The 27,359-nt window shown below is 42.1% G+C and overlaps 1 protein-coding gene across 3 annotated transcripts; it reads left to right on the forward strand.

Moving 5' to 3' along the window:
* GINM1 (glycoprotein integral membrane 1) lies at positions 1-26,939 on the forward strand. 3 transcript variants are annotated; one of them, XM_023188423.1, is made up of 8 exons: positions 1-290; positions 7,322-7,381; positions 7,541-7,637; positions 13,280-13,383; positions 14,909-15,065; positions 15,675-15,805; positions 17,509-17,672; positions 25,942-26,939. In XM_023188423.1, exons 1-8 carry the CDS (start codon positions 171-173, stop codon positions 26,051-26,053), a joined length of 945 nt encoding a protein of 314 aa, XP_023044191.1. In that variant the 5' UTR covers positions 1-170; the 3' UTR covers positions 26,054-26,939. The 3 variants fall into 3 exon arrangements, with proteins under 3 accessions (XP_023044191.1, XP_023044190.1, XP_023044192.1); XM_023188422.1 differs by lacking the exon at positions 13,280-13,383 and adding an exon at positions 13,903-14,054; XM_023188424.1 differs by lacking the exons at positions 13,280-13,383; positions 25,942-26,939 and adding exons at positions 13,903-14,054; positions 22,988-23,906.
* The last annotated feature ends 420 nt before the right edge of the window (positions 26,940-27,359 follow it).

Genomic DNA, 27,359 nt, shown 5'->3' on the forward strand with positions numbered 1-27,359 from the left:
GCAAACGCCTTTCCCCGGCGAGCCGGATCTCGGAGTGTCCCCGTGCCTTCCGCGGCCTCCCTGGAAGGGGACAGCCCGCCCCGCCCCGCCCGCCGAAGCTCCGCCCCGCCCGCGGGCCGGCTCCGCCCTCACCTCCCGGCCACCGCTGCCCTCTGCCCCGGTTGTCCAAGATGGAGGGCGCTCCACCGGGGCCGCTCGCCCTCCGGCTGCTGCTGTTCGTGGCGCTACCCGCCGCCGGGTGGCTGACGACGGGCGCCCCCGAGCCGCCGCCGCTGTCCGGAGCCCCACAGGTAGGGCAGGGCGGACCCGGCTGGCCGCTTTACGACTCCGACCCTCCGGGAGGCCCGGGCAGTCCACAATGACGATTCCCACATCCCACTGGTGGGCAGGGGCGGGGGTCCGGGCCCCCGAAGGAGGTGTGGGGAGAAGCACCCCAGGAAATGGGGGCGGCGTGGCAGGCCGAGGTAAGAGGGAAGGGACCTACTGGGGCTGCGTCGCTGTGAGTGAGCCTCGAGCCACCCCACACCGACTCTCCGGCGGCCCAAGCCGGCGCGCGACCTGACGGGGCTTTGCCGTCGAAGCGCGCGGTTGCCGGTGATCGCAGGCCTTCGTAATGGCGCCTTCCCGGGGTAGAGCCGGCGCTTGGGCAGGGAATGTTTGTGTGCTCGGGAAGTGAAGTTGCCCTCTTCGCGCGTTTCCAGGCCACCTGTGCCTGCTCGGCCTGCGATCGCGAGGGCCCGCCGTCCCGAGGCTGCGGGGCTCCGCTGGGCTGAGGTGGGCAGAGGCAGAGACCCGGCCCTCGCGCGACGTAGTGTTTTTGTCGGATGTTGGAGGAGAAGTTCTCACGGCTGGGCGCGATCGGCGGCGTCCGCATCCGTTGGGAACTCGGCCCGTCCTCTGGGGGCGGGGCCCAGCAGTCTGGGTTGGCGAGTCTTACAGGTGCTTCTGATGCCGGCTGAGGTGGGAGAATCGCATCCTAACATTAAAACGTGGCTGATGCTCACCATTTCTGCCGTAGAGTCGTGCCTACCTAGGCCAGTATCAGCCTTTTTTCAGTAGAATGATAGGGAAAAGTTTGAATATTTTAAAGTGCAAGTTTTCTTTCTTTCTTTTTTTTTTTTTTTTTTTTGAGACGGAGTCTTGCTCTGTCGCCGGGCTGGAGTGCAGTGGCGGGATCTCAGCTCACTGCAGCAAGCTCCGCCTCCCGGGTTTACGCCATTCTCCTGCCTCAGCCTCCCGAGTAGCTGGGACTACAGGCGCCCACCACTTCGCCCGGCTAGTTTTTTGCATTTTTAGTAGAGATGGGGTTTCACCGTGTTAGCCAGGATGGTCTCGATCTCCTGACCTCGTGATCCGCCCGTCTCGGCCTCCCAAAGTGCTGGGATTACAGGCTTGAGCCACCGCGCCCGGCCTAAAGTGCAAGTTTTCTGAGAATGACAAGAAACTATGTTGGTACACCTTATCTTACTCGTCAAGACTTGAATACGAACACTCTAAATACAAAGGTGAAGGGCACGGTAAATGTCACTTTGACCAACAAGGTGAAACCCCGTCTCTACTAAAAATAGAAAAATTAGCAGGGCATGGTGGCAGGTGCCTGTAGTCCCAGCTACTCGGGAGGCTGAGACGGGAAAATTGCTTGAACCCAGGAGGCAGAGGTTGCAGTGAGCCAAGATCGTGTCACTGCACTCCAGCCTGGGTGACGGAGCGAGACTCCGTCTCAAACAAAAAGCAAGTTTTAACGTTTTAGGATAATGACATTACCCCATGTGGGTACAAAAATGACGAGCATGTCTCAGTTCTGCAGGGCATTCCAAGAAGCCAGACATTGCCTGCCGTAAGAACTAAGTATATCTGAAATTATATGTGGATCACAGTTGCATCTGGTTAAACAATAGGAATGTGATGGACAGGCACCAAGGGACCAAATAAAAGTGAAATAGTTCTAAAAAGTTCTGGAAATAATGGACATTATTTTCCTATTTTTCAAGTTTTAAAGATTCATAATTGACACCTATGTGTCAAGCGATGTTTAGGTCTATATAATCTGTGAAAAAAACATTTTGACTGCAGGCTTAAAATACACTGCATTGTCAGCTGGCTCTTAGTGATTTTATTATTTCAGTTCTCCCTTCTTGGACCTTCATTTCACTTTTGGAAAGTCCAGATCTAAACTCGGAAATTCACATATTAAGCTTGGTGCAGTGGCTTATGCCTGTAATCCCAGCTACTGGGGAAGCCAAAGCCAGAGGATCGCTTGAGACCTCTGGGTGTTGGCTGATAAGCCTGGTTAACATAGTAAGAGCCTGTCTCAACAATAAACAGTTTCACAGATAAAATGAATGCTGAACAACTAGAAAGAGAATTCCATTACCTGGACTGGGTTTGTGGGAAACTGAAGTCCCTTGATCTAAGTCTTCTCAACGTCTTATTGTGAAACATTTCCAAATAGGAAAGACTTTCACAGTGGTCCCATATATTGGATAAGTGCTGTCCAGTGGAACTTTCTGCCTTGATGGTTATGTCTTTTCTCACCTTGTGAGTAGCCACTAGACTACTGTGGCTACTGAGCATTTGAAATGTGGCCAGTGCCAGTGAGGAACTGTTTTTAAATTTTTATTTAATTTTAATCAATTTAAATGTAAATAGTCACAAGTGATTAGTGTGTACCATATTGAACAGTGCAGAACCAGACTACCCTTAACATTACTAGCTTTATCACATCTGTCCATCCTCATATCCAGCCTGATATGAATTAAACTGGTTGAAGTCAGGAAAATTCTGCCTTCTTCCAATGACTCAGATTTATTGGATTATAAGCATTTTTCGGTTTTTATGTATGCAGTTGTCAGAAGTTGGGTTATACAAGATTGCACGTAAGATTGACAAATGAAATTTTTTGTTTTTTGTTTTTTTTGAAACAGAATCTCACTCTGCCTCGCCCAGGCTAGAGTGCAGTGGCGGAATCTCAGCTCACTGCAGCCTCTGCCTCCCAGGTTCAAGCGATTCTCTTATCTCAGCCTCCTGAGTAATTGGTACCACCGGCATGTGCCACCACACCCGGCTAATTTTTGTATTTTTATTTTCATTTTTTATTTTTGAGACAGAGTCTCAGTCTGTCTCCCAGGCTGGAGTGCAATGGCGTGATCTGGGCCCACTGCAAGCTCTGCCTCCTGGGTTCAGGTTCAAGTGATTCTCCTGCCTCAGCCTCCTGAGTAGCTGGGATTACAGGCTCCCGCCACTATGCCCAGCTAATTTTTTTATATTTTTAGTAGAGACGGGGTTTCACCATGTTGGCCAGGTTGGTCTTGAACTCCTGACCTCAAGTGATCTGCCCGCCTCGGCCTTCCAAAGTGCTGGGATTACAGGTGTGGAGCCACTGTGCCCAGTCACTTTTTTTTTTTTTTTTTGAGATGAAGTCTTGCTCTGTCCCCAAGGCTGCAGTGCAGTGGCATGATATCGGCTCACTGCAGCCTCTGCCTCCTGGGTTCCAGTGATTCTTCTGCCTCAGCCTCCCAGATAGCTGAGATTACAGGCATGTGCCACTATGCCTGGCTAATATTTGTATTTTTAGTAGAGATGGGGTTTCACCATGTTTGCTAGGCTGGTCTCAAACTCCTGACCTCAGGTGATCCACCTGCCTCAGCTTCCCAAAGTGCTAGGATTACAGGCATGAACCACCATGCCTGACCGAAAAATAAAAGTCTTTATAGTAAATTCTTCTAATATTAAAATAACTTGGTCACCAGAGAGGCATTCAGAGGACACTTACTTTCTTGTATGCATAACTATATATTTCACTCAGACGTATTTTAAACCACCTGTCTATTACCTTTATTCTTAGAAACCCACTTGTGTCCCCAGTGGGCATCCTATGAGTAAAGGAATTGGAAGAATTGAAGATGGTTAGGGAGAAACTTTCCAGTGTCCCCAAGTATTGGGGGAACCAGCCCCTGATATTTCAACGTAGGTTCTTTTCTATTTTCCCTAAGTGTCGGCTGGTCTGAGGAATAAAGGGAAAGAGTACAAAAGATAAATTTTACAGCTGGGTGTCTGGGGGAGACATCACATGTCGGCAGGTTCCATAATGTCCCCCAAGCCGCAAACCCAGCAAGTTTTTATTATGGATTTCAAAAGAGAGGGAGTGTACGAATAGGGTGTGGGTCACAGAGACCACATGCTTCACAAGGCAATAAAATATCACAAGGCAGATGGGGGCAGAGCAAGATCACAGGACCTGCGCGAAATTAAAATTGCTATTGAAGTTTCATGTCCCACTGGGCACTCACTGTCACTGATAAATCTTATCAGGAGACAGGATTTGAGAGCAGACAACCAGTCTGACTAAAATTTACTAGGCAGATATTTCCTCACCCTAATAGGCCTGGGAGCGCTATGGGAGACCCGGGCTTATTTTGTACCTTATCTGCAAACATATAAGACAGACATTCCCAGAGCGGTCATTTTAGATACCTTCCCCTAGGACTGCATTCTCTTTCTCAGGGCTGTTCCTTGCTGAGAAAAAGAATTAAACAATGTTTTTCCTATTTGCTTTTGTAAGAAGAGAAATATGACTCTGTTCTACCTGGCTTACAGGCAGTCAGACCTAATGGTTATCTCCCTTGTTCCCTGAACATCGCTGTTATCCTGTTCTTTTTTCAAGGTGCCCAGATTTCATATTGTTTAAACACACATGCTTTACGAACAATTTGTGCAGTTAACGCAATCATCACAGGGTCCTGAGGTGACATACATCCTTGGTTTACGAAGATGACAGGATTAAGAGATTAAAGACAGGCATAGGAAATCACAGGAGTATTGATTGGGGAAGTGATAAATGTCCATGAAATTTTCACAATTTATGTTCAGAGATTGTAGTAAAGACAGGCGTAAGAAATTATAGAAGTATTAATTTGGGGAACTAATAAATGTCCATGAAATCTTCACAATTTATCTTCTTCTGTCACGGCTTCAGCAGGTCCCTCCGTTCAGGGTCCCTGACTTCCTGCAACACCCAAGCACTTTCTAAGTATATGCAACCCTGGCTCACAAGCCTGAACTTCCAGTTCAATCAGAAGTTCTCAAGAACAATAAATATGACCTGGCTCTGAACTCCTGGTCAGGAGGCAGTAAAATGATTCAGAAATACCAGAAAAGAATTTCGTTGAACTTGGTTCTCTGGAAAATATAGTGTGCTTGTGTCTGTTAATTGTCTTTTTCAAACTCTGTAATTTTACTAGGTAGGTGAGATATATATATATATAGTTCAGTAAGTTGCCAACAATATAGTGTATGTTCACTGCTAAATGGCAGAAGCTATAAAATGGTTTCCTAGAACAACATTGGAGGCTTACTTCTGGGCTGTTAGAGGAATAGTAGTTTATAATTAATACATTCTCTAGTTTGCAGAGGAGATCCATAATCTTGAATTTGGACATAAAACAATATAGCTATCAATCTGATGGCTCATTGAATGTTGATTTGTTTTAGATGCACTATTGATTCTAACCCTCTAGATCAAGGTGGTCCAGGAGAAAGCCGGCTAGTTCTAAGGAACTGCTAGTTGGAAAGCTTCCTAGGCTTCTAGTTGGGAAGTGAACCAAAGTCACCCTAAATGTATGATATGGGTCTTGTGTGGTATGAATCCTGTTCCACAAGTTATTCCTGGAATCAGCTCAACCTCATGAAATTTCACCAGTCTTATTCTCTCATTTGTTGGAAATTATATATAAAGTATTGAGGATACTCAGGGCCAGCAGATGTACTTGTATATTCTTTTTGATGTTTATGAACAATTTTCTAAGTTAATACAACCTCAAAGAAAAAGTATTTAAGAGGAGTGTTGTTTTTATTCTAGAATAACAATGTCTGTTTGTGAATAAAGTTAGGAAAAAATTTGATTTACGAATGACAGATTGTAGTTCCTGTGGTCAGTGGTAAATACTTCTTAAAATAGTGCTTGCTTCTCTATATAAAGCATGTCGTCTTCAATATTTGGGTATACTGCTTTTGATCATACCTTGAGAGGCAGTAAAATTGGAGCACTACAGATACTTGTATAAGAAGCACACTCAAGAAAGGGTCAGTGCAACTTTGGTCAGGTGTGGTGGCTGACGCCTGTCATCCCAGCACTTTGGGAGGCCGAGGTGGGTGAATCACAAGGTCAGGAGTTCGCAACCAGCCTGACCAACATGGTGAAACCCCATCTCTGCTAAAAATAAAAAAATTAGCCAGGTATGGTGATGCGCACCTGTAATCCCAGATACTCAGAAGGCTGAGGCAGGAGAATCGCTTGAACCCAGGAGGCGGAGATTGCAGTGAGCTGAGATCACTACTGCACTCTAGCCTGGGCAACAGAGTAAGACTTCATCTCAAAAAAAAAAAAAAAAAAAAAGTCAGTGCAATTTTGTTTATAAAAGCAAAAAAGTCAGAAACAACTCAGATGTCCATGGGTAGTAGAGTAAGTAAATTGGTAGTCAGAAATGGACTACTGTGATTATAGCTATGTGCATCAACAGTATCAGCTAAAGTTAGGGAAGAATACATATACTGTTATCCCACTTACTTAAAACTCAGAAACAGATAAAGCTAAGCAACATGTTGTTTAGAGAGAGACACACAGGTAGTAAAACTATAAAGAAAAGCAAGAAATGATTCAAATGGAATTGGGTGTAGGATTGCTTCTAGGGGGATAGAGGGCAATTATGCAGAGCCTGCCAAGGCAGGGGTAATATTTTATATTTTATCCTAGGTGGTACTTACAGGAGTGCTTATCTTTTAAACTCTACATTTGCATATTATATATTCATGTGATACTTTTCACAAGTAAATAGAAAAAATATATATTATAAAAAATTAGACCTGGCGTGGTGACTCACGTGTGTAATCCCAGCACTTTGGGAGGCCGAGGTGGGCGGATCACGAGATCAGGAGGAGTTCAAGACCATCCTGGCCAACATGGTGAAACCCCATCTCTACTAAAAATACAAAAATTAGCTGGGTGTGGTGGTGCATGCCTGTAATCCCAGCTACTCGGGAGGCTGAGGCGAAGATTGCAGTGAGCTGAGATCGCGGTACTGCACTCCAACCTGGCGACAAAGTGAGACTCTCTAAAAAAAAAAAAAAAAAAATTATAAAAAATTGGAATTGTAAATAAGGGTGGAAAAATGGCTATAAAATGGAAAAGATGGTCTTTTAAACTCTCTTAATGCTGTTATAAGTGATTGTACAATAGATATAATTGGAGGGAAAAGAGAAAGCCATGTTATTCTCAATCTGTGAGATGTAGACCTATCCAATTTACACAATACTTGTTTTACAGGACGGCATCAGAATTAATGTAACTACACTGAAAGATGATGGGGACATATCTAAACAGCAGGTTTGTCTCCTTTTCTGGTTTTAATATATAATTTAGCTAAGTGCTATGCAGCTTATTTGATTTTTTAAACCTGCATATCTAATTTAATCTTTTTTGACATGAAGAGTTTGCTATTATTTATAAATATTGGAATTAATGTATATGCTGCTTTATTTTAAGGTTGTTCTTAACATAACCTATGAGAGTGGACAGGTGTATGTAAATGACTTACCTATAAATAGTGGTGTAACCCGAATAAGCTGTCAGACTTTGATAGGTGAGTACTACTAAATTATTTCCATAATTGCTCTGTTTTTTTGTTTGTTTGTTTTTGTTATTGTTATTGTTTGTTTTTTGAGACGGTCTTGCTCTGTCATCCAGGCTGGAGTGTATTGGTGCGATCTCAGCTCACTGCAACCCCCACCTCTTAGGTTCAAATGATTCTCATGCCTCAGCCTCCAGAGTAGCTGGGACTGCAGGCATGTGCCACCATACTCAGCTAATTTTTGTAATTTTAGTAGAGACAGGGTTTTGCCTTGTTGGCCAGGCTGGTCTTGAACTCCTACCCTCAAACCATCTACCCTCCTCTGCCTCTCAAAGTGCTGGGATTACAGATGTGAGCCACTGTGCCTGCCCTGTTCTGTTTTTAATAATACTAAATTAGCAAAACAATTTTTGGATGTTATATATTTCCATTTTAAAGTAAAAATAGGCTGGGCGCGGTGGGTCATGCCTGTAATCCCAACAATTTGGGAGGCCGAGGTGGGCAGATCACGAGAGGTCAGGAGTTTGAGACTAAACTGGTCAACATGGTGAAACCCCATCTCTACTAAAAATGTGGTGTGTGCGCTTGTAGTCCCAGCTACTCGGGAGGCTGAGGCAGGAAAATCATTTGAATCCAGGAGGTGGAGGCTTCAGTGAGCTGAGATCATACCACTGCACTCCAGCCTGAGTGACAGAGCAAGCCTCTGTCACAAAAAAAATAAAAATAAAGTAAAAATATGCATCATTGAAGCAAGAGGATCACTTGATCCCAGGAGTTTGAGGCTGCAGTGAGTTATCATCATGCCACTGCACTCCAGCATGGGTGACCAAGCAAGACCCCATCTCTAAAACACACACACACACATACACACATACACACACACACTATCAGAATGTACAATAACACTAATGTGTTTAAAACTCTATTCTTATTTTATATTGGCTGCTTCTGGCATATTCACTATTTTCCATAAGATCAGCATTGATGGAACTGCATTTCTGGTAAGTTGATATTGATGTAAGAATGTGCATAGAGGTGGGGCATGGTGGCTCTAGCACTTTGGAAGGCTGAGGCGGATGAACTGCCTGAGCCCAGAGTTGGAGACCAGCCCGGGCAACATGGTAAAACCTTGTCTCTGCAAAAAATGCAAAAATTAGCTGGGTGTGGTGGTGTGTACCTGTAGTCCCAGCTACTCCTGAGAGGTGGGAGGATCGCCACCGCACTCCAGCCTGGGCAACAGAGTGAGACCCTGGCTCAAAAAAAAAAAAAAGTGCATAAAGGTAGTAAATCAGATAGCAAAAGCCAAGAAAATGAATTATCTGATTATCTAGTTTTCAGTTTACTCTACCCTTATGTCAGTAGAACATTTTCTTTTTAACCGATAAAAATTTTGAGTTGTTTAAAGGTAAGCAGATACGTTGCATTGGAATATGCCATGTTATTTGGATGAAATAGCAAATACAAAGAATATACATAGGATTTTTTTTTTTTCTTTTTTTTTTTTTTTTTTTTTTTGAGATGGAGTTTTTGCTCTTGTTGCCCAGGCTGGAGTGCAGTGGCACGATCTTGGCTCCCTGCAACCTCCTCCTCCCGGGTTCAAGTGATTCTCCTGCCTCAGCCTCCTGAGTAGCTGGGATTACAGGTGCCCACCACCATGTCTGGCTAATTTTTGTATTTTTAGTAGAGATGGGGTTTCGCCATGTTGGTCAAGACTGGTCTCGAACTCCTGACCTTAGGTGATCCGCCCGCCTCAGCCTCCCAAAGTGCTGGGATTATAGGCGTGAGCGACCGCGCCCGGCCCATTTGTTGTTTCTGTCAGTCTGTCTTTTAGTTGGGATTTTAACTTATTTACATTAATGAAATTACTGATACATTTGGATTTAAATCCTCCTTCTTAACTGTTTCCTCTTTGTGCCAACTGTTCTGTGTTTCTTTTTCTTCCCCCTTTGCCTTCATCTAGGTTAATTATTTTTGGTATCATACTTCCCTTCTGTCTTGGTTTTACATAATTTTACTGTTCTTTTAGTGGTTACCCTTGCTACCAATAAATTAGTACTTTTGGCTGGGCATGGTTGCTCATTGCTGTATTCCCAGCCCTTTGAGAGGCCAGAGCTGGAGGATCACTTCCGCCTGGGAGTTTGAGACCAGCCTGGGCAACATAGGGAAACCTATGAGCCCAGTGTGGTGGCTCAGGCTTGTTTTCCCAGCTACTTAGGAGGCTGAGGCGAAAGGATCCCTTGAGCTCAGGAAATAGAGGCTGCAGTGAGCTGTGATTGTACCACTGTCGTCCATCCTGGGTGACAAAGTGAGAGCCTGTCTCAAAAAATGAATTTAAAAAATGAAAATAAATAAATTTATATTTTTATCACTTCCCAAACAATGCAAGAACCTTAGAACACTTAAATTCCATTTATGCGCTTTTTGCCTTTCGGTTATTATATATTCTAACTCTTTGTGTTCTTAAACCCCATGTGACATAATTGTTACTGTTTTATGCAGTCCAGTATTCGTATTAATCATGGTTACCTTTTTCATTGCTCTTTATTCCTATCTGTGCCCCCCTCTATATCATTTGGTTGGAATTTCAAGTTCTAAAATTATTTCTTCTATCCCTGTTTCTCTGTACATTCTGCAACTCCTCCCTTACCCTCACACACATGCATTGTGCCCTCGTTGTCATTTTCCTTCGGCCTAGAGAATTCCCTTTAGTATTTCTTTCAATACAGGTTTGTTAGCAGTGAATGGTCTGAGGTTTCATTTGTCTGAAAATATCTCTTTGCCTTCATTTTAGAAGGCTATTTTTGCTGGCTGTGGAAGCATAGCTTAGCATTTTTGTTTTAACACTTAAAACACTTTATTTTCTCCCCTATTGGGTGAGACTGCCAGACACTTTGTCAAGCTTTTTTGCCTCCTAGTCATTGCTTTCTACTCAGCTTTTCAACCTCTCCACCTGTTCTGCTTGGGAGTTGGCAAATGCCTTCGGGGGAAGAAGTCACATAGGATATTGTGCTCACCTCAGGGAGCTCTTTTCTTGGCCCTTCAAGTGCTGGCCGTCTTTAGCTTCTGATGCCTCTAGACAGATACAGGTTTTGCATGTATATGTGGGTGTGTATTTTTTACATCTTCTAGCGGTTCTTTGCAAGTGGTTCATTGCAAGAGGGTTGGTGTACTACAAGCTGATCCATGGTAGCTAAGAAAGTAAGTGCTAGTACTATTGAAATAATAATTCTTTTGTTGTTGTATTCACTGGAAACAGGACGTGGAATGCAGCCTCTCTCCTCTCTTATGGCCATATTTTAGTCATCCAAGTCATTGCGCTGAGTTTGTTCTATGATAACTGAAATAAATGCTCATCTTACCCAGTGACAACAGGAATCTTCAAAACATTAGATGCAGCAGCAACAACAAATCTTCTTTAATTCTTTAAAGAAACTTTTTCTTTAGTTGGTGTATTTGTTATTTATTGCTGCATAACAGTTTAACCCAGAAATCAGTGGCCTAAGACAATATTTATTATTTCATAGTTTCTGTAGGTTGAGAATCTGAGCTTGGCTTAGCGGGGTCCTATGGTTCTCAAAAGGCTGCCATCACGTCAGGGCTCATCTGGGAAAAATCTGCTTCCCAGCTCCTTCATGTGGTTGTTGGCAGGAGTCAGTTCCTTCTGAACTCTTGAACAGAGGCCTCAGTTCCTCACCAGATGTTGGTCGAAGGCCTTCCTCAGTTCATTGTCACATGAAACTCCCCGTAGAGCATCTCACAACGTGGCAAATTAGCTTCATCATTGAGAGGACAAGAGACACTGCCAGTAAGAAAAAGAGTTCTAGCAAGACAGAAGTCACAGTCTTTAATAATCTAATTGTGGCAGTAACATTCCATCACTTGTGCTATGCTCTGTTTGTTAGAAACAAGTCACTAGGCTGTGTGTAATGGCTCGTGCCTGTAATCCCAGCTATTCGGGAGGCTAAGGCTGTAGGATCACTTGAGGCCAGGAGTTCAAGACCAGCCTAGGCAAGATAGCAAGGTTGTCTCTTTCAAAAGAACAAAAAATAGAAAAAAAAAAAAAGACTGTCTCATTCATGCATAGGTAGAGAGGTAACTAACTGACTAGTCACTAGGTCCAGCCCACTTGAGGAAGGAATTGCAGAAATGTCTGACTCCTTAGAGGCAAGGGTCATTGAGAGGCATTTTTGAAAGCTGCCTACCACAGTAAGGAAGTCAGAATATGAAGGGCTTTGTTGTTTTTTATTTAATTTTACTCTGTATTAGAGGTACTGTATGAGGCTCTTCTCACATTGCTATAAAGAAATACCTGAGACTGGGTAATTTATAAAGAAAAGAGGTTTAATTGGCTCATGGTTCTGCAGGCTGTACAGGAAGCATGGCCCCAGAATCTGCTCAGCTTCTAAGGAGGCCTCAGGAAGCTTTTACTCATGGTGGAAGGCAAAGGGGGAGCCAGTGTCTCACGTGGCAGAGCAGGAGCAAGAGAGAGCGAGAGTGGCAGGGGGGTACTGTAACACCAAGCCATGAGGGCTCTGCCCCCATGGCCCAAACACCTCCCACCAGGCCCCACCTCCAACATTGGGAATTACATCTCGACATGAGATTTGCGGGGAACATCCAAACTATATCAGGCACCAAATTTGCAGGCTGAAGAATTGCCACTTGGGTGTATTTATATGACTGCATTTTCTCACCCATGGAGTCTCCTGTACCCTGGTCTTTGGGCTTACGGACATGGTGACACAGCATCTGCTGTTTTACGAGGCAGACCCACGGGTGTAATGGTCAGCTGAAACGTGGGGATGGACCATGAGAGAGGGGGTACCTTTGGCAGTGGTGCCTTTCAAAGGGCATGAAGGATTAGGTTGGCACACTAGAGAGAGGAGCAGCGAGGGTCCACATGAGGAGCCTGAGGAGGACCAGTTAGAGGACTGGGAACCTCACAGAAGTGCCACTAAAGGTGCATGAGCAGAAGGCTGTGGACTGAAAACCACGTCACAGTGGGATGAGCCTGGCACTGTTGTCCGAATGGTTTGGAGGGGGACTAAAGCAGGGGAGAACAGGTAGGTACATCTTGTAATAGTAAGTAGTTAATGAACTAGATATTGAGATATTCCAGACAAAGGAAGTAGCCCTGTAGAAGCACAGAATCAGATTAAACAGCTGGGTGTGCATTCAGATTGTACATCTGGGTTCCTGTTTGGCAAATAATCTTCAGATTATTTGAGGGATAGAAACAAAATGCTCCATCTGTGGCAGGTACATTGGTGTATGTTGCTTTTTCTTTTTCGATAGCACTTCTACCTTAATAGAGTAACCATTGGCTCTATAAACCAGTTGCAGGTACTACACCCCATTCCTACTGGAGCAGGAATAGGGGTTTCCTAGCTAGAGAAGAACATGGACGATAGCTAGTCCTACCCCATTATCCATTACCAGAGAAAAATGACAGACCTCCCCGACCCTCTTTCCCCATACCTGCTTTCTCTAATAGTAATGAGTCACTTATGGGGAAAGGATTGAGAAAAGAACTTAATGTTCTTACTGCTTGGGCATCTTTTCTCACAGGATTTTGTGGATACATGAATGGATGAATGTATGTGCTTATTGTGTTAAAACATGGGATTGACTGTATCTTCTGGCTGGCTTTATAGGTATGCCTTGTTGGTTCCTCATTGCCAACCTGTGTAAAAGAATAGGAAAGATGGGCCGGGCACGGTGGTTCACGCCTATAATCCCAGCACTTTGGGAGGCCAAGGTGGGTGAATCACTTGAGGTCAGGAGTTAGCAAGACCAGTCTGGCCAATATGGTGAAACCCCATCTGCTAAAAATACAGAACATCAGCTGGGCATGGTGGTGCAAGCCTGTAATACCAGCTACTCGGGAGGCTGAGGAGAATCCCTTGAACCCAGGAGGCAAAGGTTGCAGTAAGCCGAGATGGCGCCATTGCACTCCAGCCTAGGCGACAGGGCAAGACTGCATCTCAAAAAAAAAAAAAAAAAGAATAGGAAAGATGTTGCTAGTGTGGTATTTCATACAAAGTCTAAAGATCAGCGTATTTTGCCCTTTCAAATGAGTGTACGCAGTCATAAAGATTTGTCAGATTGTCTTTGTTTTTAATAAATCTGAAATGGCATTGAGATCAGGGATGAAGAAAGCCAAAGAAATTGGTTTACAACTGTCTTGTTCCATGTAAATGTCATCTAAATAATCAAACTCAGTAACAAATTTGGTGGTAATTTTCGTTCAAAGCTGTCACTACTTTTTTTTTTATAGTGAAGAATGAAAATCTTGAAAATTTGGAGGAAAAAGAATATTTTGGAATTGTCAGTGTAAGGATTTTAGTTCATGAGTGGCCTATGACATCTGGTTCCAGTTTGCAGCTAATTGTCATTCAAGAAGAGGTAGTAGAGATTGATGGAAAACAAGTAAGATAGTATGTTTATTAATTGGGAATTAAATTATAAAGATTTAGATTTGTGCTAGGTATTATGCATGTGTTCAGTTATTTTGTTTCTGACTTGATAAGGAAGGTGCCTAATGTTGCCTATATCCAATTATTTACAATTTTTGTATATTTATTTTAGCATTTGAAATGTCTTTTTAAAATTTCCCATATTCACACATGTTTATATCGCTTTAAAATGTATGGACATTATTAAATAGAAAGTAAGCAAAGAGATTCAATTTGGCTCATAGTTCTGCTACCATTTCCTCTATGGTAAATGATGTCTCTGTGTGTAAATGAAGTAGAATCTAGATTTAAGCTTATAATAGTAAGTGTTAAAGCAGACAGGAATATTATTAAAGTTGCAAGTTAAGTGCCCCAAAGTGGGAGTACGGGGAAATAAAGAGTAATTGTCGGCTGGGCACAGTGGCTCACACCTGTAATCCCAGCACTTTGGGAGGTCAAGGCAGGTGAATCACCTGAGGTCGGGAGTTCGAGACCAGCCTGACCAACATGGGGGAAACCCTGTCTCTACTAAAAATACAAAGTTAGCCAGGCGTGGTGGTGCATGCCTGTAATCCTAGCTACTCGGGAGGCTGAGGCAGGCGAATTGCTTGAACCCAGAAGGCGAAGGTTGCGGTGAGCTGAGATCGCACCATTGCACTCCAGCCTGGGCACAGCAAGCGCGAAACTCCATCTCAAAAAAAAAAAGAATAATTATCTGAATAGGACACATGTTTTAGTTATATAAATCTGGGAGGAAAATATGCTTTTAAATTTTTATGGGGCTGTGCCACTATTTAAAATAAAGAATAATTATATTTTCTTTCACAGGTTCAACAAAAGGATGTCACTGAAATTGATATTTTAGTTAAGAACCGGGGAATACTCAGACATTCAAACTATACCCTCCCTTTGGAAGAAAGCATGCTCTACTCTATTTCTCGAGACAGTGACATTTTATTTACCCTTCCTAACCTCTCCAAAAAAGGTAACTTAAAAGACCATTATTTAAAGTATTAAGGAGATTATTTATTTAGTTGGTAGCTTTATATATACTCTTGAACTTTGTTATTTTTTACACTATTTGCAAAAGTTGCTATGAATCTTTAATTAATAGTTAATATGTTTGGAAATGAGCTTCTTTAAAAAATGCTTTATAACGTGTTGCTTCATATGTCCGTTTAAGGATTTTAGGACTCTATTTTGAGCCTTAGTAGAATGTGATCAGTGCTGTTTGCATAGTGACATTTTTCAGTAATTATTCACTCTTACTCTGGGTACTGCTCACAAAATATGTAATAAGACTATAGTAAAGGTTCGTTCAGATGAAGAACTATTCCTTTTTTCACAGAAACATAGAACTTCTAAAATTTTGGCTTTCTATGTGACAGAATCATAACTGCTTTAGCTCCTTATACGTGTCTTCGTTTATAGCTCTCTTCTGGCATTTAAATCAGTGAACATTCGGATATGTTAATTTTTTCTTCCATGGTAAAATATGTGTTCTTACTATCCTAAATGCTATTAGTTTAGTAATCTTAGGTCTAGTAGGATAAGACACCAGCATTTTGGTAATGTTGCCCTTTCTCCTGGGTAGAAAGTGTTAGTTCACTGCAGACCACCAGCCAGTATCTTATCAGGAATGTGGAGACCACTGTAGATGACGATGTTTTACCTGGCAAGTTACCTGAAACTCCTCTCAGAGCAGAGCCTCCATCTTCATATAAGGTAAATCAAGTATTTGATGTTGTATTTATTTGGTGTTATCATAAGCATTCATGGTTATGATGAAGAAAATCTATCTAGCATTTAAAATGGAGTGGAAATTATGAAAATGGAACCATGGAACATTGGTGATAAGGGACTCATCTTGGTCTTACTGTGATATTTTTAGGTATTCCTATTTTCCTCTTCAAGCTTTGTTTAATAATATTGTAGTCAGATCATGATTATCAAGGTGCTGGATTTCATGTGGTTGGAATTATCAATTCCACAGTTCTTTCTCATATCCAGATTTCTGTGTTTATTCTGCACCTGCTACCTTGCATACACACATGTGCATTGTGCCCTCAGGATCTTGCCCAGTGATTCAGCTCAGGTGGTTGAGAATGTACTTCCTGGAGTCAGCCTGCCCAGGCTTGAAACCTGGTTCTGCCACTGACTAGTTGTGTGAGTTGAACAAACATTTTTTTTTTCTTTGAGATGGAGTCTCACTCTGTCACTTAGGCTGGAGTGCAGTGGTGTGATCTCAGCTTAATCTTCCACCTCCCGGGTTCAAGTGATTCTCCTGCCTTAGCCTCCCAAGTAGCTGGGATTACAGGCGCGTGCCACCACGCCTGGCTAATTTTTGTATTTTTAGTAGAGACAGAGTTTCACCATGTTGGCCAGGCTGGTCTCAAACTCCTGACCTCAAGTGATCCACCCACCTTGGCCTCCCAAAGTGCTGCGATTATAGGCGTGAGCCGCCGTGCCGTCCTTGAACAAATGCTTAATCTCTCTAACCTCAGTTTCTTTATCTGTACAGTGGGGCACCCACTTAATCTGAATGGTAGTGTAAAGTAGTATCTCATGAAGTTGTTATAAGGATTAAATAAGTTGGGTACTACATATAAATATGCATTGGCTCCTACTAATTTCTCGAACGTTACCTGTGACATTTATACTGCTTACTAGGAATATATTCGTGGGTTCAGAGAGCATCCTGATATCTCTCTGTGTATTAAGTAGGCCCCTACCCAAAATTCATTTTAAATGAGCAGGGTCTATGGTTGGTCTTAAAGGAGTAGTAGTTCTCGCTGAAGGTCAGGATTGCATATTTGGGGTCACTTTAGCAGCGTGGACTGTAGCACCTTTACCCTGTCTACCTAACCTCCCTTGGCAGGTCAGCCCCAGAGCAGACTGTCTTCATAGCCCATGCCATGAGTGCCCACCTTAGGTTCTTCTCTCACTCTTAAGTATAGAAACATGTTTTGTACACAGTGAACTTCCCATCTGTTCTAAAAGCTATTAATGTGTTTGTCTTTCTCTTCCTTCTCTTGTGCTCTAGGTACTGGAAACAGATAGTTGACTCTGCTCCATTTCGTTTATAATGGACTAGCCTAATGAATTTCTTGTCAATTAGCAATTATTTTCATTTGATTTGTAGTTAGAAAACAGTATAAATAATTTTACAGGCTATTACCATTTCTGTGCTTGTATTGTTAGAACATAATTTTTAAAATTGTAAGTAACTTTATTGAGGTACATTCTAAAATAAAATGCACCGTTTAAAATATACAATTAGTTTTGACAAATGTAGTCACCCATGTAACTACCAGCACAATCAAAATATAGAATATTTTCATCATCCCAAAGCTAAAACATTAAAAAATTTAAAGTTTATTCTTAGAGATTGATGCAACTTGCATATCTAATCAAAACTCCTTTTTCAGGTAATGTGTCAGTGGATGGAAAAGTTTAGAAAAGATCTGTGTAGGTTCTGGAGCAGTGTTTTCCCAGTATTCTTTCAGTTTTTGAACATCATGGTGGTTGGAATTACAGGAGCAGCTGTGCTAATAACCATCTTAAAGGTGCTTTTCCCAGTTTCTGAATACAAGTAAGTATTTCTTATTTTTGAAATGTTAGTATTTTTAATGATTAAAAAGTGAGACATGTTTGCTATGTTTTAAAGTAGAAAATATAAAAATTAGAGAGGGTAAGACAAATGGGAGGGAAAATAACACCTACTGTTTTTCTAGCCCATCTTCCAACATTAGCAAAATTGAAACACATTTATTGAATAGCTATTGGAATCAGGACATTCTTAGAGATTCAGATGTGAGTAAGACAAACTCCGCTAAGAACTTAAAATCTAGTAGCGGAGGAAGGAAACAAATATGTGTAATGGAAAATGCAAGTGTATGATCAGAGGTGAACAAAACCAGAGGACTTCATGATGTATTTTCAACCCCAGAGTATCAGTTTAAAATGTTGTTAATTTCAGTAGACAAGCAGGATACTCATTGCAGCATTGTTTGTAATAGAAAATAAAAGCAAAATAGGCTGGGTATGGTGGCTCATGCCTGTAATCCCAGCACTTTGGGAGTCCCAGGCAGGTGGATCATGAGGTCAAGAGATCGAGACCATCCTGGCCAACATGGTGAAACCCCATCTCTACTAAAAGAAAAAAAAAAAAAAGGCTGGGCGTGGTGGCTCACGCCTGTAATCCCAGCACTTTGGGAGGCCGAGGCAGGCGGATCACAAGGTCAGGAGATAGACACCATCCTGGCTAACACGGTGAAACCCTGTCTCTACTAAAAATACAAAAAATAGCCGGGCGTGGTGGTGGGCGCCTGTAGTCCCAGCTACTCGGGAGGCTGAAACAGGAGAATGGCGTGAACCCAGGAGGTGGAGCTTGCAGTGAGCTGAGATCGCACCACTGCACTCCAGCCTGGGAGACACAGCGAGACTCCGTATCAAAAAAAAAAAAAAAAAGTTAGCCCAGACCTGGTGGCTCATGCCTGTAATCCTGGCACTTTGGGAGGCCGGGGTGGGCAGATCACAAGGTCAGGAGTTTGAGACCAGCCTGGCCAATATGGTGAAATCCTGTCTGTACTAAAAATACAAAAATTAGTCAGCTGTGGTGATGGGTGCCTGTAGTCCCAGTTACTCAGGAGGCTGAGGCAGGAGAATCGCTTTAACCCGGGAGGCAGAGGTTGCAGTGAGCCGAGATTGCGCCACTGCATTCCAGCCTAGGCAAGAGAGTGAGACTTCATCTAAAAATAAAAATAAAAATTAGCTGGGCGTGTGGCACCCACCTGTAGTCCCAGCTACTCAGGAGGCTGAGGCAGGAGAATCGCTTGAACCCAGGAAACGAGCGAAACTCCCTCTCAAAGAAGAAAAACAAGTAAAAGCAAAATAAAAACCCTCTTAACTGTTTGTCAGTGAGGGCTAATGAGATTTTCTCTGGCTGAATAAGTCCAAAATCTATTATGTGGGGGGAAGTATGGCAAAGCAGTATGATCACATTTAGGTAAAACAAAAGTATTATGTGTATATAAATGCATAGAAAATTTCTGGAATGAGAAAATAAGTTATCTTTAATGAATGGGAATGAGAGCAGAGGTGGAGAGACTGATTTTGACTTCCTTTTGTATATTTTTTAGTCAAAAATTATTTTATAATAAAAGTTTAAATGAATTATTGTATTTTCCCAAGTCAGTCATTTTATTTATTTAATTAATTTGTTTATTTATTGAGTTGGAGTGTTGCTCCATCACCCAGGCTGGAATACAATGATGCGATCTTGGCTCACTGCAACCTCCACCTCCTGGGTTCAAGCGATTCTCCTGCCTCGGCCTCCCGAGTAGCTGGGATTACAGGCATGCACTACCTTGCTTGGCTAATTTTTGTATTTTTAGTAGAGACGGGGTTTCACCATGTTGGCCCAGCTGGTCTTCAATTCCCAACCCGCCCCGGCCTCCCAAAGTGCTGGGATTACAGGCGTGAGCCACCCCGCCTGGCCCATTAGTCATTTTAATTATCTTAACAGAAACAAATCTCAATGCGGATGACCACAGTTCTTGGCTTAGCTACATTGCATTATACTGTTATATAACAGGATTTTTGGAAAAGAAGACCTAATTTGAACATTTACTTTCTGAACCTCCGACTTCTTCAGGTGTAATGATGAACTAATGCCTCACTTGAAGGATTGTTGAAAATCAAAGTCATGAAGCAAGCACAGCACCTGCAGAGTAAAGAAATATTAGTTGCCCCTCCCACCTCTTAGTTTATATTTCCACTGAAGAATTGGCATTCCTATTCCTTTCTGATACAGAAGTATCCTTATCCAAAATGCTTAGAACCAAAAGTGTTTCAGATTTCAGATTTTTTTGGATTTTTGAATATTTACATTATACTTACTGGTTGAGCATCCTCAATCTAAAATCCAAAATGCTCTTGGGAGCATTTCCTTTGCATATATGGAAATATATATATAATACTTGTATATATTTTATATATTTATATATACATGTGTGTGGGTGTGTGTGTATATATATATATAGAGAGAGAGAGAGACAGGGTCTCACTATGTTGGCCAGTTTGGTCTTGAACTCTTGGCCTCATGCCGTCCTCCCTCCTTGGCCTCCCAAAGTGCTAGGATTACAGGTGTGAACCACTGTGCCTGGCCAAGCATTTTCTTTAAGTATCATGTTGGCACTCAAAAAAGTTTTGGATTTTGGAGCATTTTGGATTTTGGATTAGGGATGCTTGACCTGTAATAAAAATTCTATAATTTAATAGATTTTTTTTTCCCCCTTTGGCTGCCAGGAAGTTCCAAACTTTTTTCAAACTTTATTATGTATACCTGCATAGAAAATGGTGTTGTAATGTTTTTCTTTTTGTTTTGCCATTGTTTTGTTATGGGTTTCTCTGCAGGAACAGATGCAATATAAAATGAAAAACCAAATTTGCAGTTGTACTGCAGATACTTCCTGGTAGAAAAGGATTTAATAGAGAACTATAGAGAGCAATGAACTGAAAATATCTCTTCTCTGTTCTTCAATTCTTATTCTTCTACCTAGAGGTAGTCATTGTCAACTTGTCATTTTTAATCCAAATTCTATGTACTAATGTAAATGTATACTAGATAGTCATAATTTTTATCAACTCAGATTGTTAATTGTTCTGCATTGCATTTTTCACTTAAGACAGAGGTTTCCCAAACTCTCTTGGTTTACAGTATCCTTAGTGTGCCAGTAATTTTTTTAATGCCCCTATACTTAGGCCAAAAGACAAATTTAAAGATTTTTAAATTTTGTTGTTGTTGTTGTTGTTGTTGTTGTTGTTTTGAGACAGAGTCTCGCTCTGTTTCCCAGGCTGGAGTGCAGTGGCACAATCTCGGCTCACTGCAAGCTCTGCCTCCTGGGTTCATGCCATTCTCCTGCCTCAGCCTCCTGAGTAGCTGGGACTACAGGCACCCGCCACCATGCCCAGCTAATTTTTTGTATTTTAAATAGAGACGAGATTTCACCGTGTTAGCCAGGATGGTCTGGATCTCCTGACCTCGTAATCCGTCTGCCTTAGCCTCCCAAAGTGCTGGGATTACAGGCATGAGCCACAGCGCCTGGCAATTTTGTTCTTAAATTACTAATTTAAGAAGTACTAATGGGATGTGAGTGCCTATAGAGCACTACACAATACCTCATATCTTGGCATCAGCTGGAAACTGACATCCTCATTTCTTGTTCAGTGTTAGTTTTGTACAGTATTTGCTTTTTATCATAGTAACCACCGTGTTATCCATTTTGTGTTGCTTATAAAGTAATACCTGGGCTGGTTACTTTATATAGAAAAGAAGTTTATATATTTAGCTCATGGTTCTACAAGAACCATGTAGGCTGTACAAGAAGCATGGTGCTGCCATCAGCTGGGGTTCTGGTGAGGTCCTCAGGCTGCTTCCACTCAGCAGCAGCACAAGGCAAAGGGGAGCAGCATGTGCAGAGATCACATGTCTAGAAAGGAAGCAAGAGGAACAGCAGGGAGGTGTCAGGCTCTTTTTAACAGCCAGCTCTCCAGGTAATGAACAATGAGAACTCATTCCCTTCCCCTCCAGAGAGGGCATTAATCTGTTCATGAGGGATCTGTCGCCATGGCCCAAACACTTCCTATTAGTCCACACCTCCAACATAGGGGATTAAATTTTAACATGAGGTTTGAAGGGGAAAAACTTTCCAAATCTAGCACCACCGAAACCCGGCTTTGGAAAGACTCACTTCACTGAATGTTTTGCAATCTAATGTTAAAACCATGAAGTAACCTCAAACTAATATTACACATGAAGTCTCTTGAAAATTTATAATATTCTGTGGTGCCACCGTGAATGTGCTCACCAACCCAGGGACCTCAGTGCAGTTTGGAAACCATAGACCTAAGATCTTTTCTTATCACTACATATATTCTTTTTTGTCCCCTTATTTATTTTAATTCCATTTTATTTTTTATTACTTATTTTTGAGACAAGGTCTCACCTTGACACCCAGGCTGGAGTGCAGTGGCTCAGTCATAGCTCACTGCAGCCTCAGTCTCCCAAGACTCAAGTGATCCTCTCACTTCAGCCTCCTGAATAGGTAGGACTAAGGTGTGTGTCACCATGCCCAGCTAATTTTTTAAATTTATATGTTGTAGAGCCAGGTTGTCCCAGGCTGGTCTCAAACTCCTGGGGTCAAGCAATCCTTCCACCTTGGCTTCCCAAAGTTCTGGGATTACAGGCATCACCCACCGTGCCCAGCCCTTAATATTATTTTTAACTGACATGTCATAATTACATATAGCTCGCCTATTCTTTTTATGGCTGCGTAGTTCTAAAGGAAATAGGAAAAACACTTCGGTTTTTTCCTACTCTGACATTCTGGAGTACTTCACATTGGGCACCAATACGTATGTGGGGATTTTTCCCCACCAATAACCAGTTCTCCAGTGGACGCCAGCTGGTGTCCTGTAATTCTTTCAGTTCTGATACTTTCCACCTGGACATAGCATCAGATTCCCACGGGCTAAGGGCTTAGTTCTACAAGACTGCTCCCCTTCAGATGCCAGTTGTAAGCCCCAGATTGTTACGTGTGATTCTGACCAGCTGGGTTAAAGAGGTTCCCATGACCTCCTCTTTGGGTTTGCTTAATTTGCTTGGGACGTCTTTGGGGCAGCTCACAGATCTCAGGGAAATAATTCCACTTACTAGTTTATTACAAAGGAAACATGAACAGGCAGATGGAAGAAGTGCATAGGGCAGGATATGGGAAGGGAGAGAGGGGTTCAGAGCTTCCCTGCCCTCCCTAGGTGCACCTCTATCCAGGCCCCATACCTCTGTGTGTTCAGCTATCCAGAAGTTCTCCAAACCTAGTCCTTTTGGGTTTTTTTTTTTTGCAGGTTTCATCACACAGGCATGATTGATTGCATCATTGGTCACTGGTGATCAACTCAACCTTCAGTACCCCATTCCCTTCCTCAAGGTTGGGGGATGGGACTGATCTCATGGTTGATACCCCTGGCAACCAGCACCCCTGTTGAGGCTATCCAGGATCTCCCCCCACCCCCACCATCAGTCATCATTAGCATCCAAAAGACACTTACCACTTTGGAGATTTAAGGGCTTTAGGAGCTATTCCAGGAAGCCAGAGGAACTTACACATCACAATATCACAGGTGTTCCACAGTATAGATATACCTTAACCATTTCTCTAACATTTAGGTAATTTCCAATTTCATGTTAATCCCAGTAATGTTCTAGTATATTCTTGCACATATATTTCTTTACACATGTGTATTTATGTACAATAGATTCCTAAAAGCAAAATTACTGGGTCACAAGTAATTAACTCCTTACAACCTGATGATAATCTTTTTTGGTTTTGCTACTAAAAATATAATTCATCTTAATTTGCATTTTCATCTTACTAGCATCTTTGCTGGTTTAGGTCTGGGTGGGTTCAACATCTTTGTAATAATTGGCTATATATGATTCTCTCATGACTTGCTTACTTCGAGCCTTTTCAACGTTTTTCAATTGTGTTGCATTTTGTAGCTATTATTATAGAAGAGCTCATTTGTCTATTATACATATATAATGCACATTGCAGATTTTTTTTACTAATCCCAGCCTATCATTTGTGTCTTGCTCATTTATGGTATCTCATATCATACAAAAGCTTTAAATTCGAAGTCTAAGCAATTCATGTTATTTATGGCATCTAGGGTTTTTATTTTGCCTACTAAGTAGGCCAGACTTTCCTATCTTAAAATTATGAGGCTTTTTTTGTTTGTTTTTTGTTTTTTAAAGACAGGGTTTTGTTCTGTTGCCAAGGCTGGAGTACAGTGGCAGTGCTATCAAGGTCCACTGCAGTCTTGACCTCCTGGGTTCAAGCGATCCTCCTGCCTCAGCCACCCAAGTAGCTGGGATTACAGGCACTTGCCACCATGCCTGGCTAATTTTTGTTGTTGTTGAGACAGAGTCTTGCTCTGTTGCCCAGGCTGGAGTGCAGTGGTGTGGTCTTGGCTTGCTGCAACCTCCACCTCCTGGTTTCAAGCAATTCTCATGCCTCAGCCTCCTGAATAGTTTGAGATAACAGACGCCCGCCACCATGCCTGGCCAATTTTTGTATTTTTAGTAGAGATAGGTTTCACCATGTTGGCCAGGCTGGTCTCGAACTCCTGACCTCAAGCGGTCCACCTGCCTTGCCTCCCAAAGTGCTGGGATTGCATGTGTGAGCCACCGTGCCCAGCCTAAGCCTCTGTGCCCAGCCATTTTTGTTTTTTAACTTTATTTTGTGTAGAGACAGGGTCTCACTATGTTGCTCAGGCTGAACTCCTTGGGCCCAAACAGTAGGCCCACTCCAAAGGTGCTGGGATTACTAAGGGCATGAACCACTGTGCCCAGCCATTATATTTTCTTAAAATTAATTAATTTATTTCTATTTTTTAAGACAGAGTCTCGCTCTATTGCCCAGGCTAGAGTGCAATGGCGCAATCTCTGCTCACTGCAGCCTCCGCTTCCTGGGTTCAAGCGATTCTTCTGCCTCAGCCTCCCAAGTAGCTGGGATTACAGGTGCGCACCACCATGGCCGGCTAATTTATGTAGTTTTAGTAGAGACAGGGTTTCACCATATTGGCCAGGCTGGCCTCGAACTCCCGGACTCAGTGATCTGCCTGCCTTGGCTTCCCAAAGTGTTGGGATTACAGGCGTGAGCCACTGCGCCCGGCCAAAATTTATTTTTTAGCATTACTTTTCTGTATACTTTTAAAGCTAGAGTTCTCATTTTATTTCCCAAACAGAGGCCATTTTTCCATTAGTAATTCCTCATTGACTTAGAATGTTACCTTATTATAAACTAAATTTCCATATATGTTAGTCTTTTCTGTCCCAGTGATTTGTCTATTCCTGTGCCAGTAGCACACTTTTACTCTCATGTTTTGTTTTTGTTTTTGAGACAGGGGCTAACTTTGTCACCCAGGCTGCAGTGCAGTGGCACGATCTCGGCTCACTGCAGCCTCCACCTCCCGGGTTCAAGTGATCCTCCTACCTCAGCCTCCTGAATAGCTGGGACTGCAGGTGTGCACCACCACGCCCGGCTAATTTTTTCTGTTTTTAGTAGAGATGGGGTTTTGCCATGTTGCCCAGGCTGATCTCGAACTTCTGGGCTCAAGTGATCTGCCCACCTCGGCCTCCCACAATGCTAGGATTATAGGTATGAGTCCCTACACCTGGCCTACTATCATGTTTTAATAAAGAGAACTAGTTAAGGCAACTTTGTCTTCTCCCCATTGTTCTTTTAAAAAAAAATCTTATGGCTATTCTTGCAGTTACTCCCCTGTGAACTTTAGAATCTGTTTGGTTCTATAAACAACTAACCTCTGTTGGTGTTCTTATTAGAATAACACCAAATTTCCAATATAGGGTCCTAGATTCAATCCAAAGACGTACTCTCTGGTCAGAGATTTTAAGTAACAAAAAGAGCAACACTATTTAAAGACCTAAGGTTGTGTTCTAGTGGTGACTATTGTTCAGAAAGGGGCTTAGGCTTAGGCTTTTTGCTCAACCTGGGTGTTTCTAGGAACCTAACTCTGTCTTGGAGATCTATACTGCCCCTATTCTTCCCTAAAATAGGAAATAATGAACTTCCTCGATGCCTTTCTATTCTCTCAGCCAGTTTGGTTGAAGTGACTTTGGGCTCAGAGTTTGTACAACCACTATGAATTTTTAAGTAGAATGCAGCAAAAGCACCTAACCTTAGGTATATATTATAACCTTGAAGTAGCCTTTTCTTACTATCTAACTACAGGCAGAGGAAACATTTAATTTTGATAGTAATCACTTTCTATTTCAGAGGAATTCTTCAGTTGGATAAAGTGGATGTCATACCTGTGACAGCTATCAACTTATATCCAGATGGTCCTGAGAAAACAGCTGAAAACCCTGAAGATAAAACATGTATTTAAAATGCTGTTTCATGTCATGGACTCCAAAGTAGCCTATTGCCTCCAAATTTGCCACTTGAATATAATTTTCTTTAAATCGTTAAGAATCAGTTTATACACTAGAGAAACTGCTAAACTCTAAGACTGCCTGAAAATTGACCTTTACAGTGCCAATTTAAACTTCACCTTATTCTCAGCTGGGTATGGTGGCTCACGCCTGTAATCCCAGGACTTTGGGAGTCCAAGGCGGGTGGATCATGAGGTCACATCAAGACCATCCTGCTAACATGGTGAAACCGTCTCTACTAAAAAAATACAAAAATTAGCCAGGTGTGGCTGTGCACACCTGTAATCCCAGCTACTCGGGAGGCTGAGGCAGGAGAATTGCTTGAACCCAGGAGGCGGAGGCTGCAGTGAGCTAAGATCATGCCATTGCACTCCAGCCTGGGCGACAGAGCAAGACTCCATCTCAAAAAAAAAAAATTTGACCTTATTCTCTAAAAGGGCTGGCTATTCATATGATGAATTGTTAAGGAAAACTTAAAGTGGAAGAGAAGACATGTGAAGAGACTTTGAAATTATCAAAAGAAAAAAAAAGACCAGACAAAATCTCATGTGCCAATAACTTTTCAAGGTGCCTTTGTTAAGGGAATTATATCCACTTAATTACTATAATATATAAGACTTTATGAAAAGCACTTTATAAAATTCTAATTTAAAAGCTCAAGAACACTTATTTTTTTATTTAGTAGTGTGCCTTTATATGAAGTGTGTGACTCAGTATAAAATCACTGGTGTATCATGATTTGATTGTATCCTGTACCAAGACTACCTACCTTGAATGTGCCAAGATTTAAAAGTAGTATGACATGTTCTCACTCCAAAATAAACTTTTTTTTTTTTTTTTGAGGAAAAAAGTGTAGCCGTTTTGGTTACACTGATATAAAACCTTTGCCCAGGTAAGAATGACCGAGATGCAGGAGTAGGTATACTTTGATTTACACTAGCTGAAAGCATGGCTCAAATTGAATGAGTCCATTGATACCATGAGTTAGACTGTGCCCTTGGTCTTGTGGTTCTAGACACAGTGCTGTTTACCCTAAAAGTGTTTTATTACCTTTTTAAACCATCACTCATATTGACATACTAATATTTTACAATGTGAGTACATATAACTCATCTCTATGTGATTGATAGTTTCTATTGTTTCATTAAAAAATATTTTTACTGCAACCCATCATTTTGAAAACATTATCCAAGAAAGTAATGGTTGTTATTTTTTTGAGATGGAGTTTCACTCTCATTGCCCAGGGTGGAGTGCAATGAT

This window comes from Piliocolobus tephrosceles, chromosome 5, assembly GCF_002776525.5.
Source record: "Piliocolobus tephrosceles isolate RC106 chromosome 5, ASM277652v3, whole genome shotgun sequence".
In the NCBI taxonomy this organism is placed as follows: Eukaryota; Metazoa; Chordata; class Mammalia; order Primates; family Cercopithecidae; genus Piliocolobus; species Piliocolobus tephrosceles.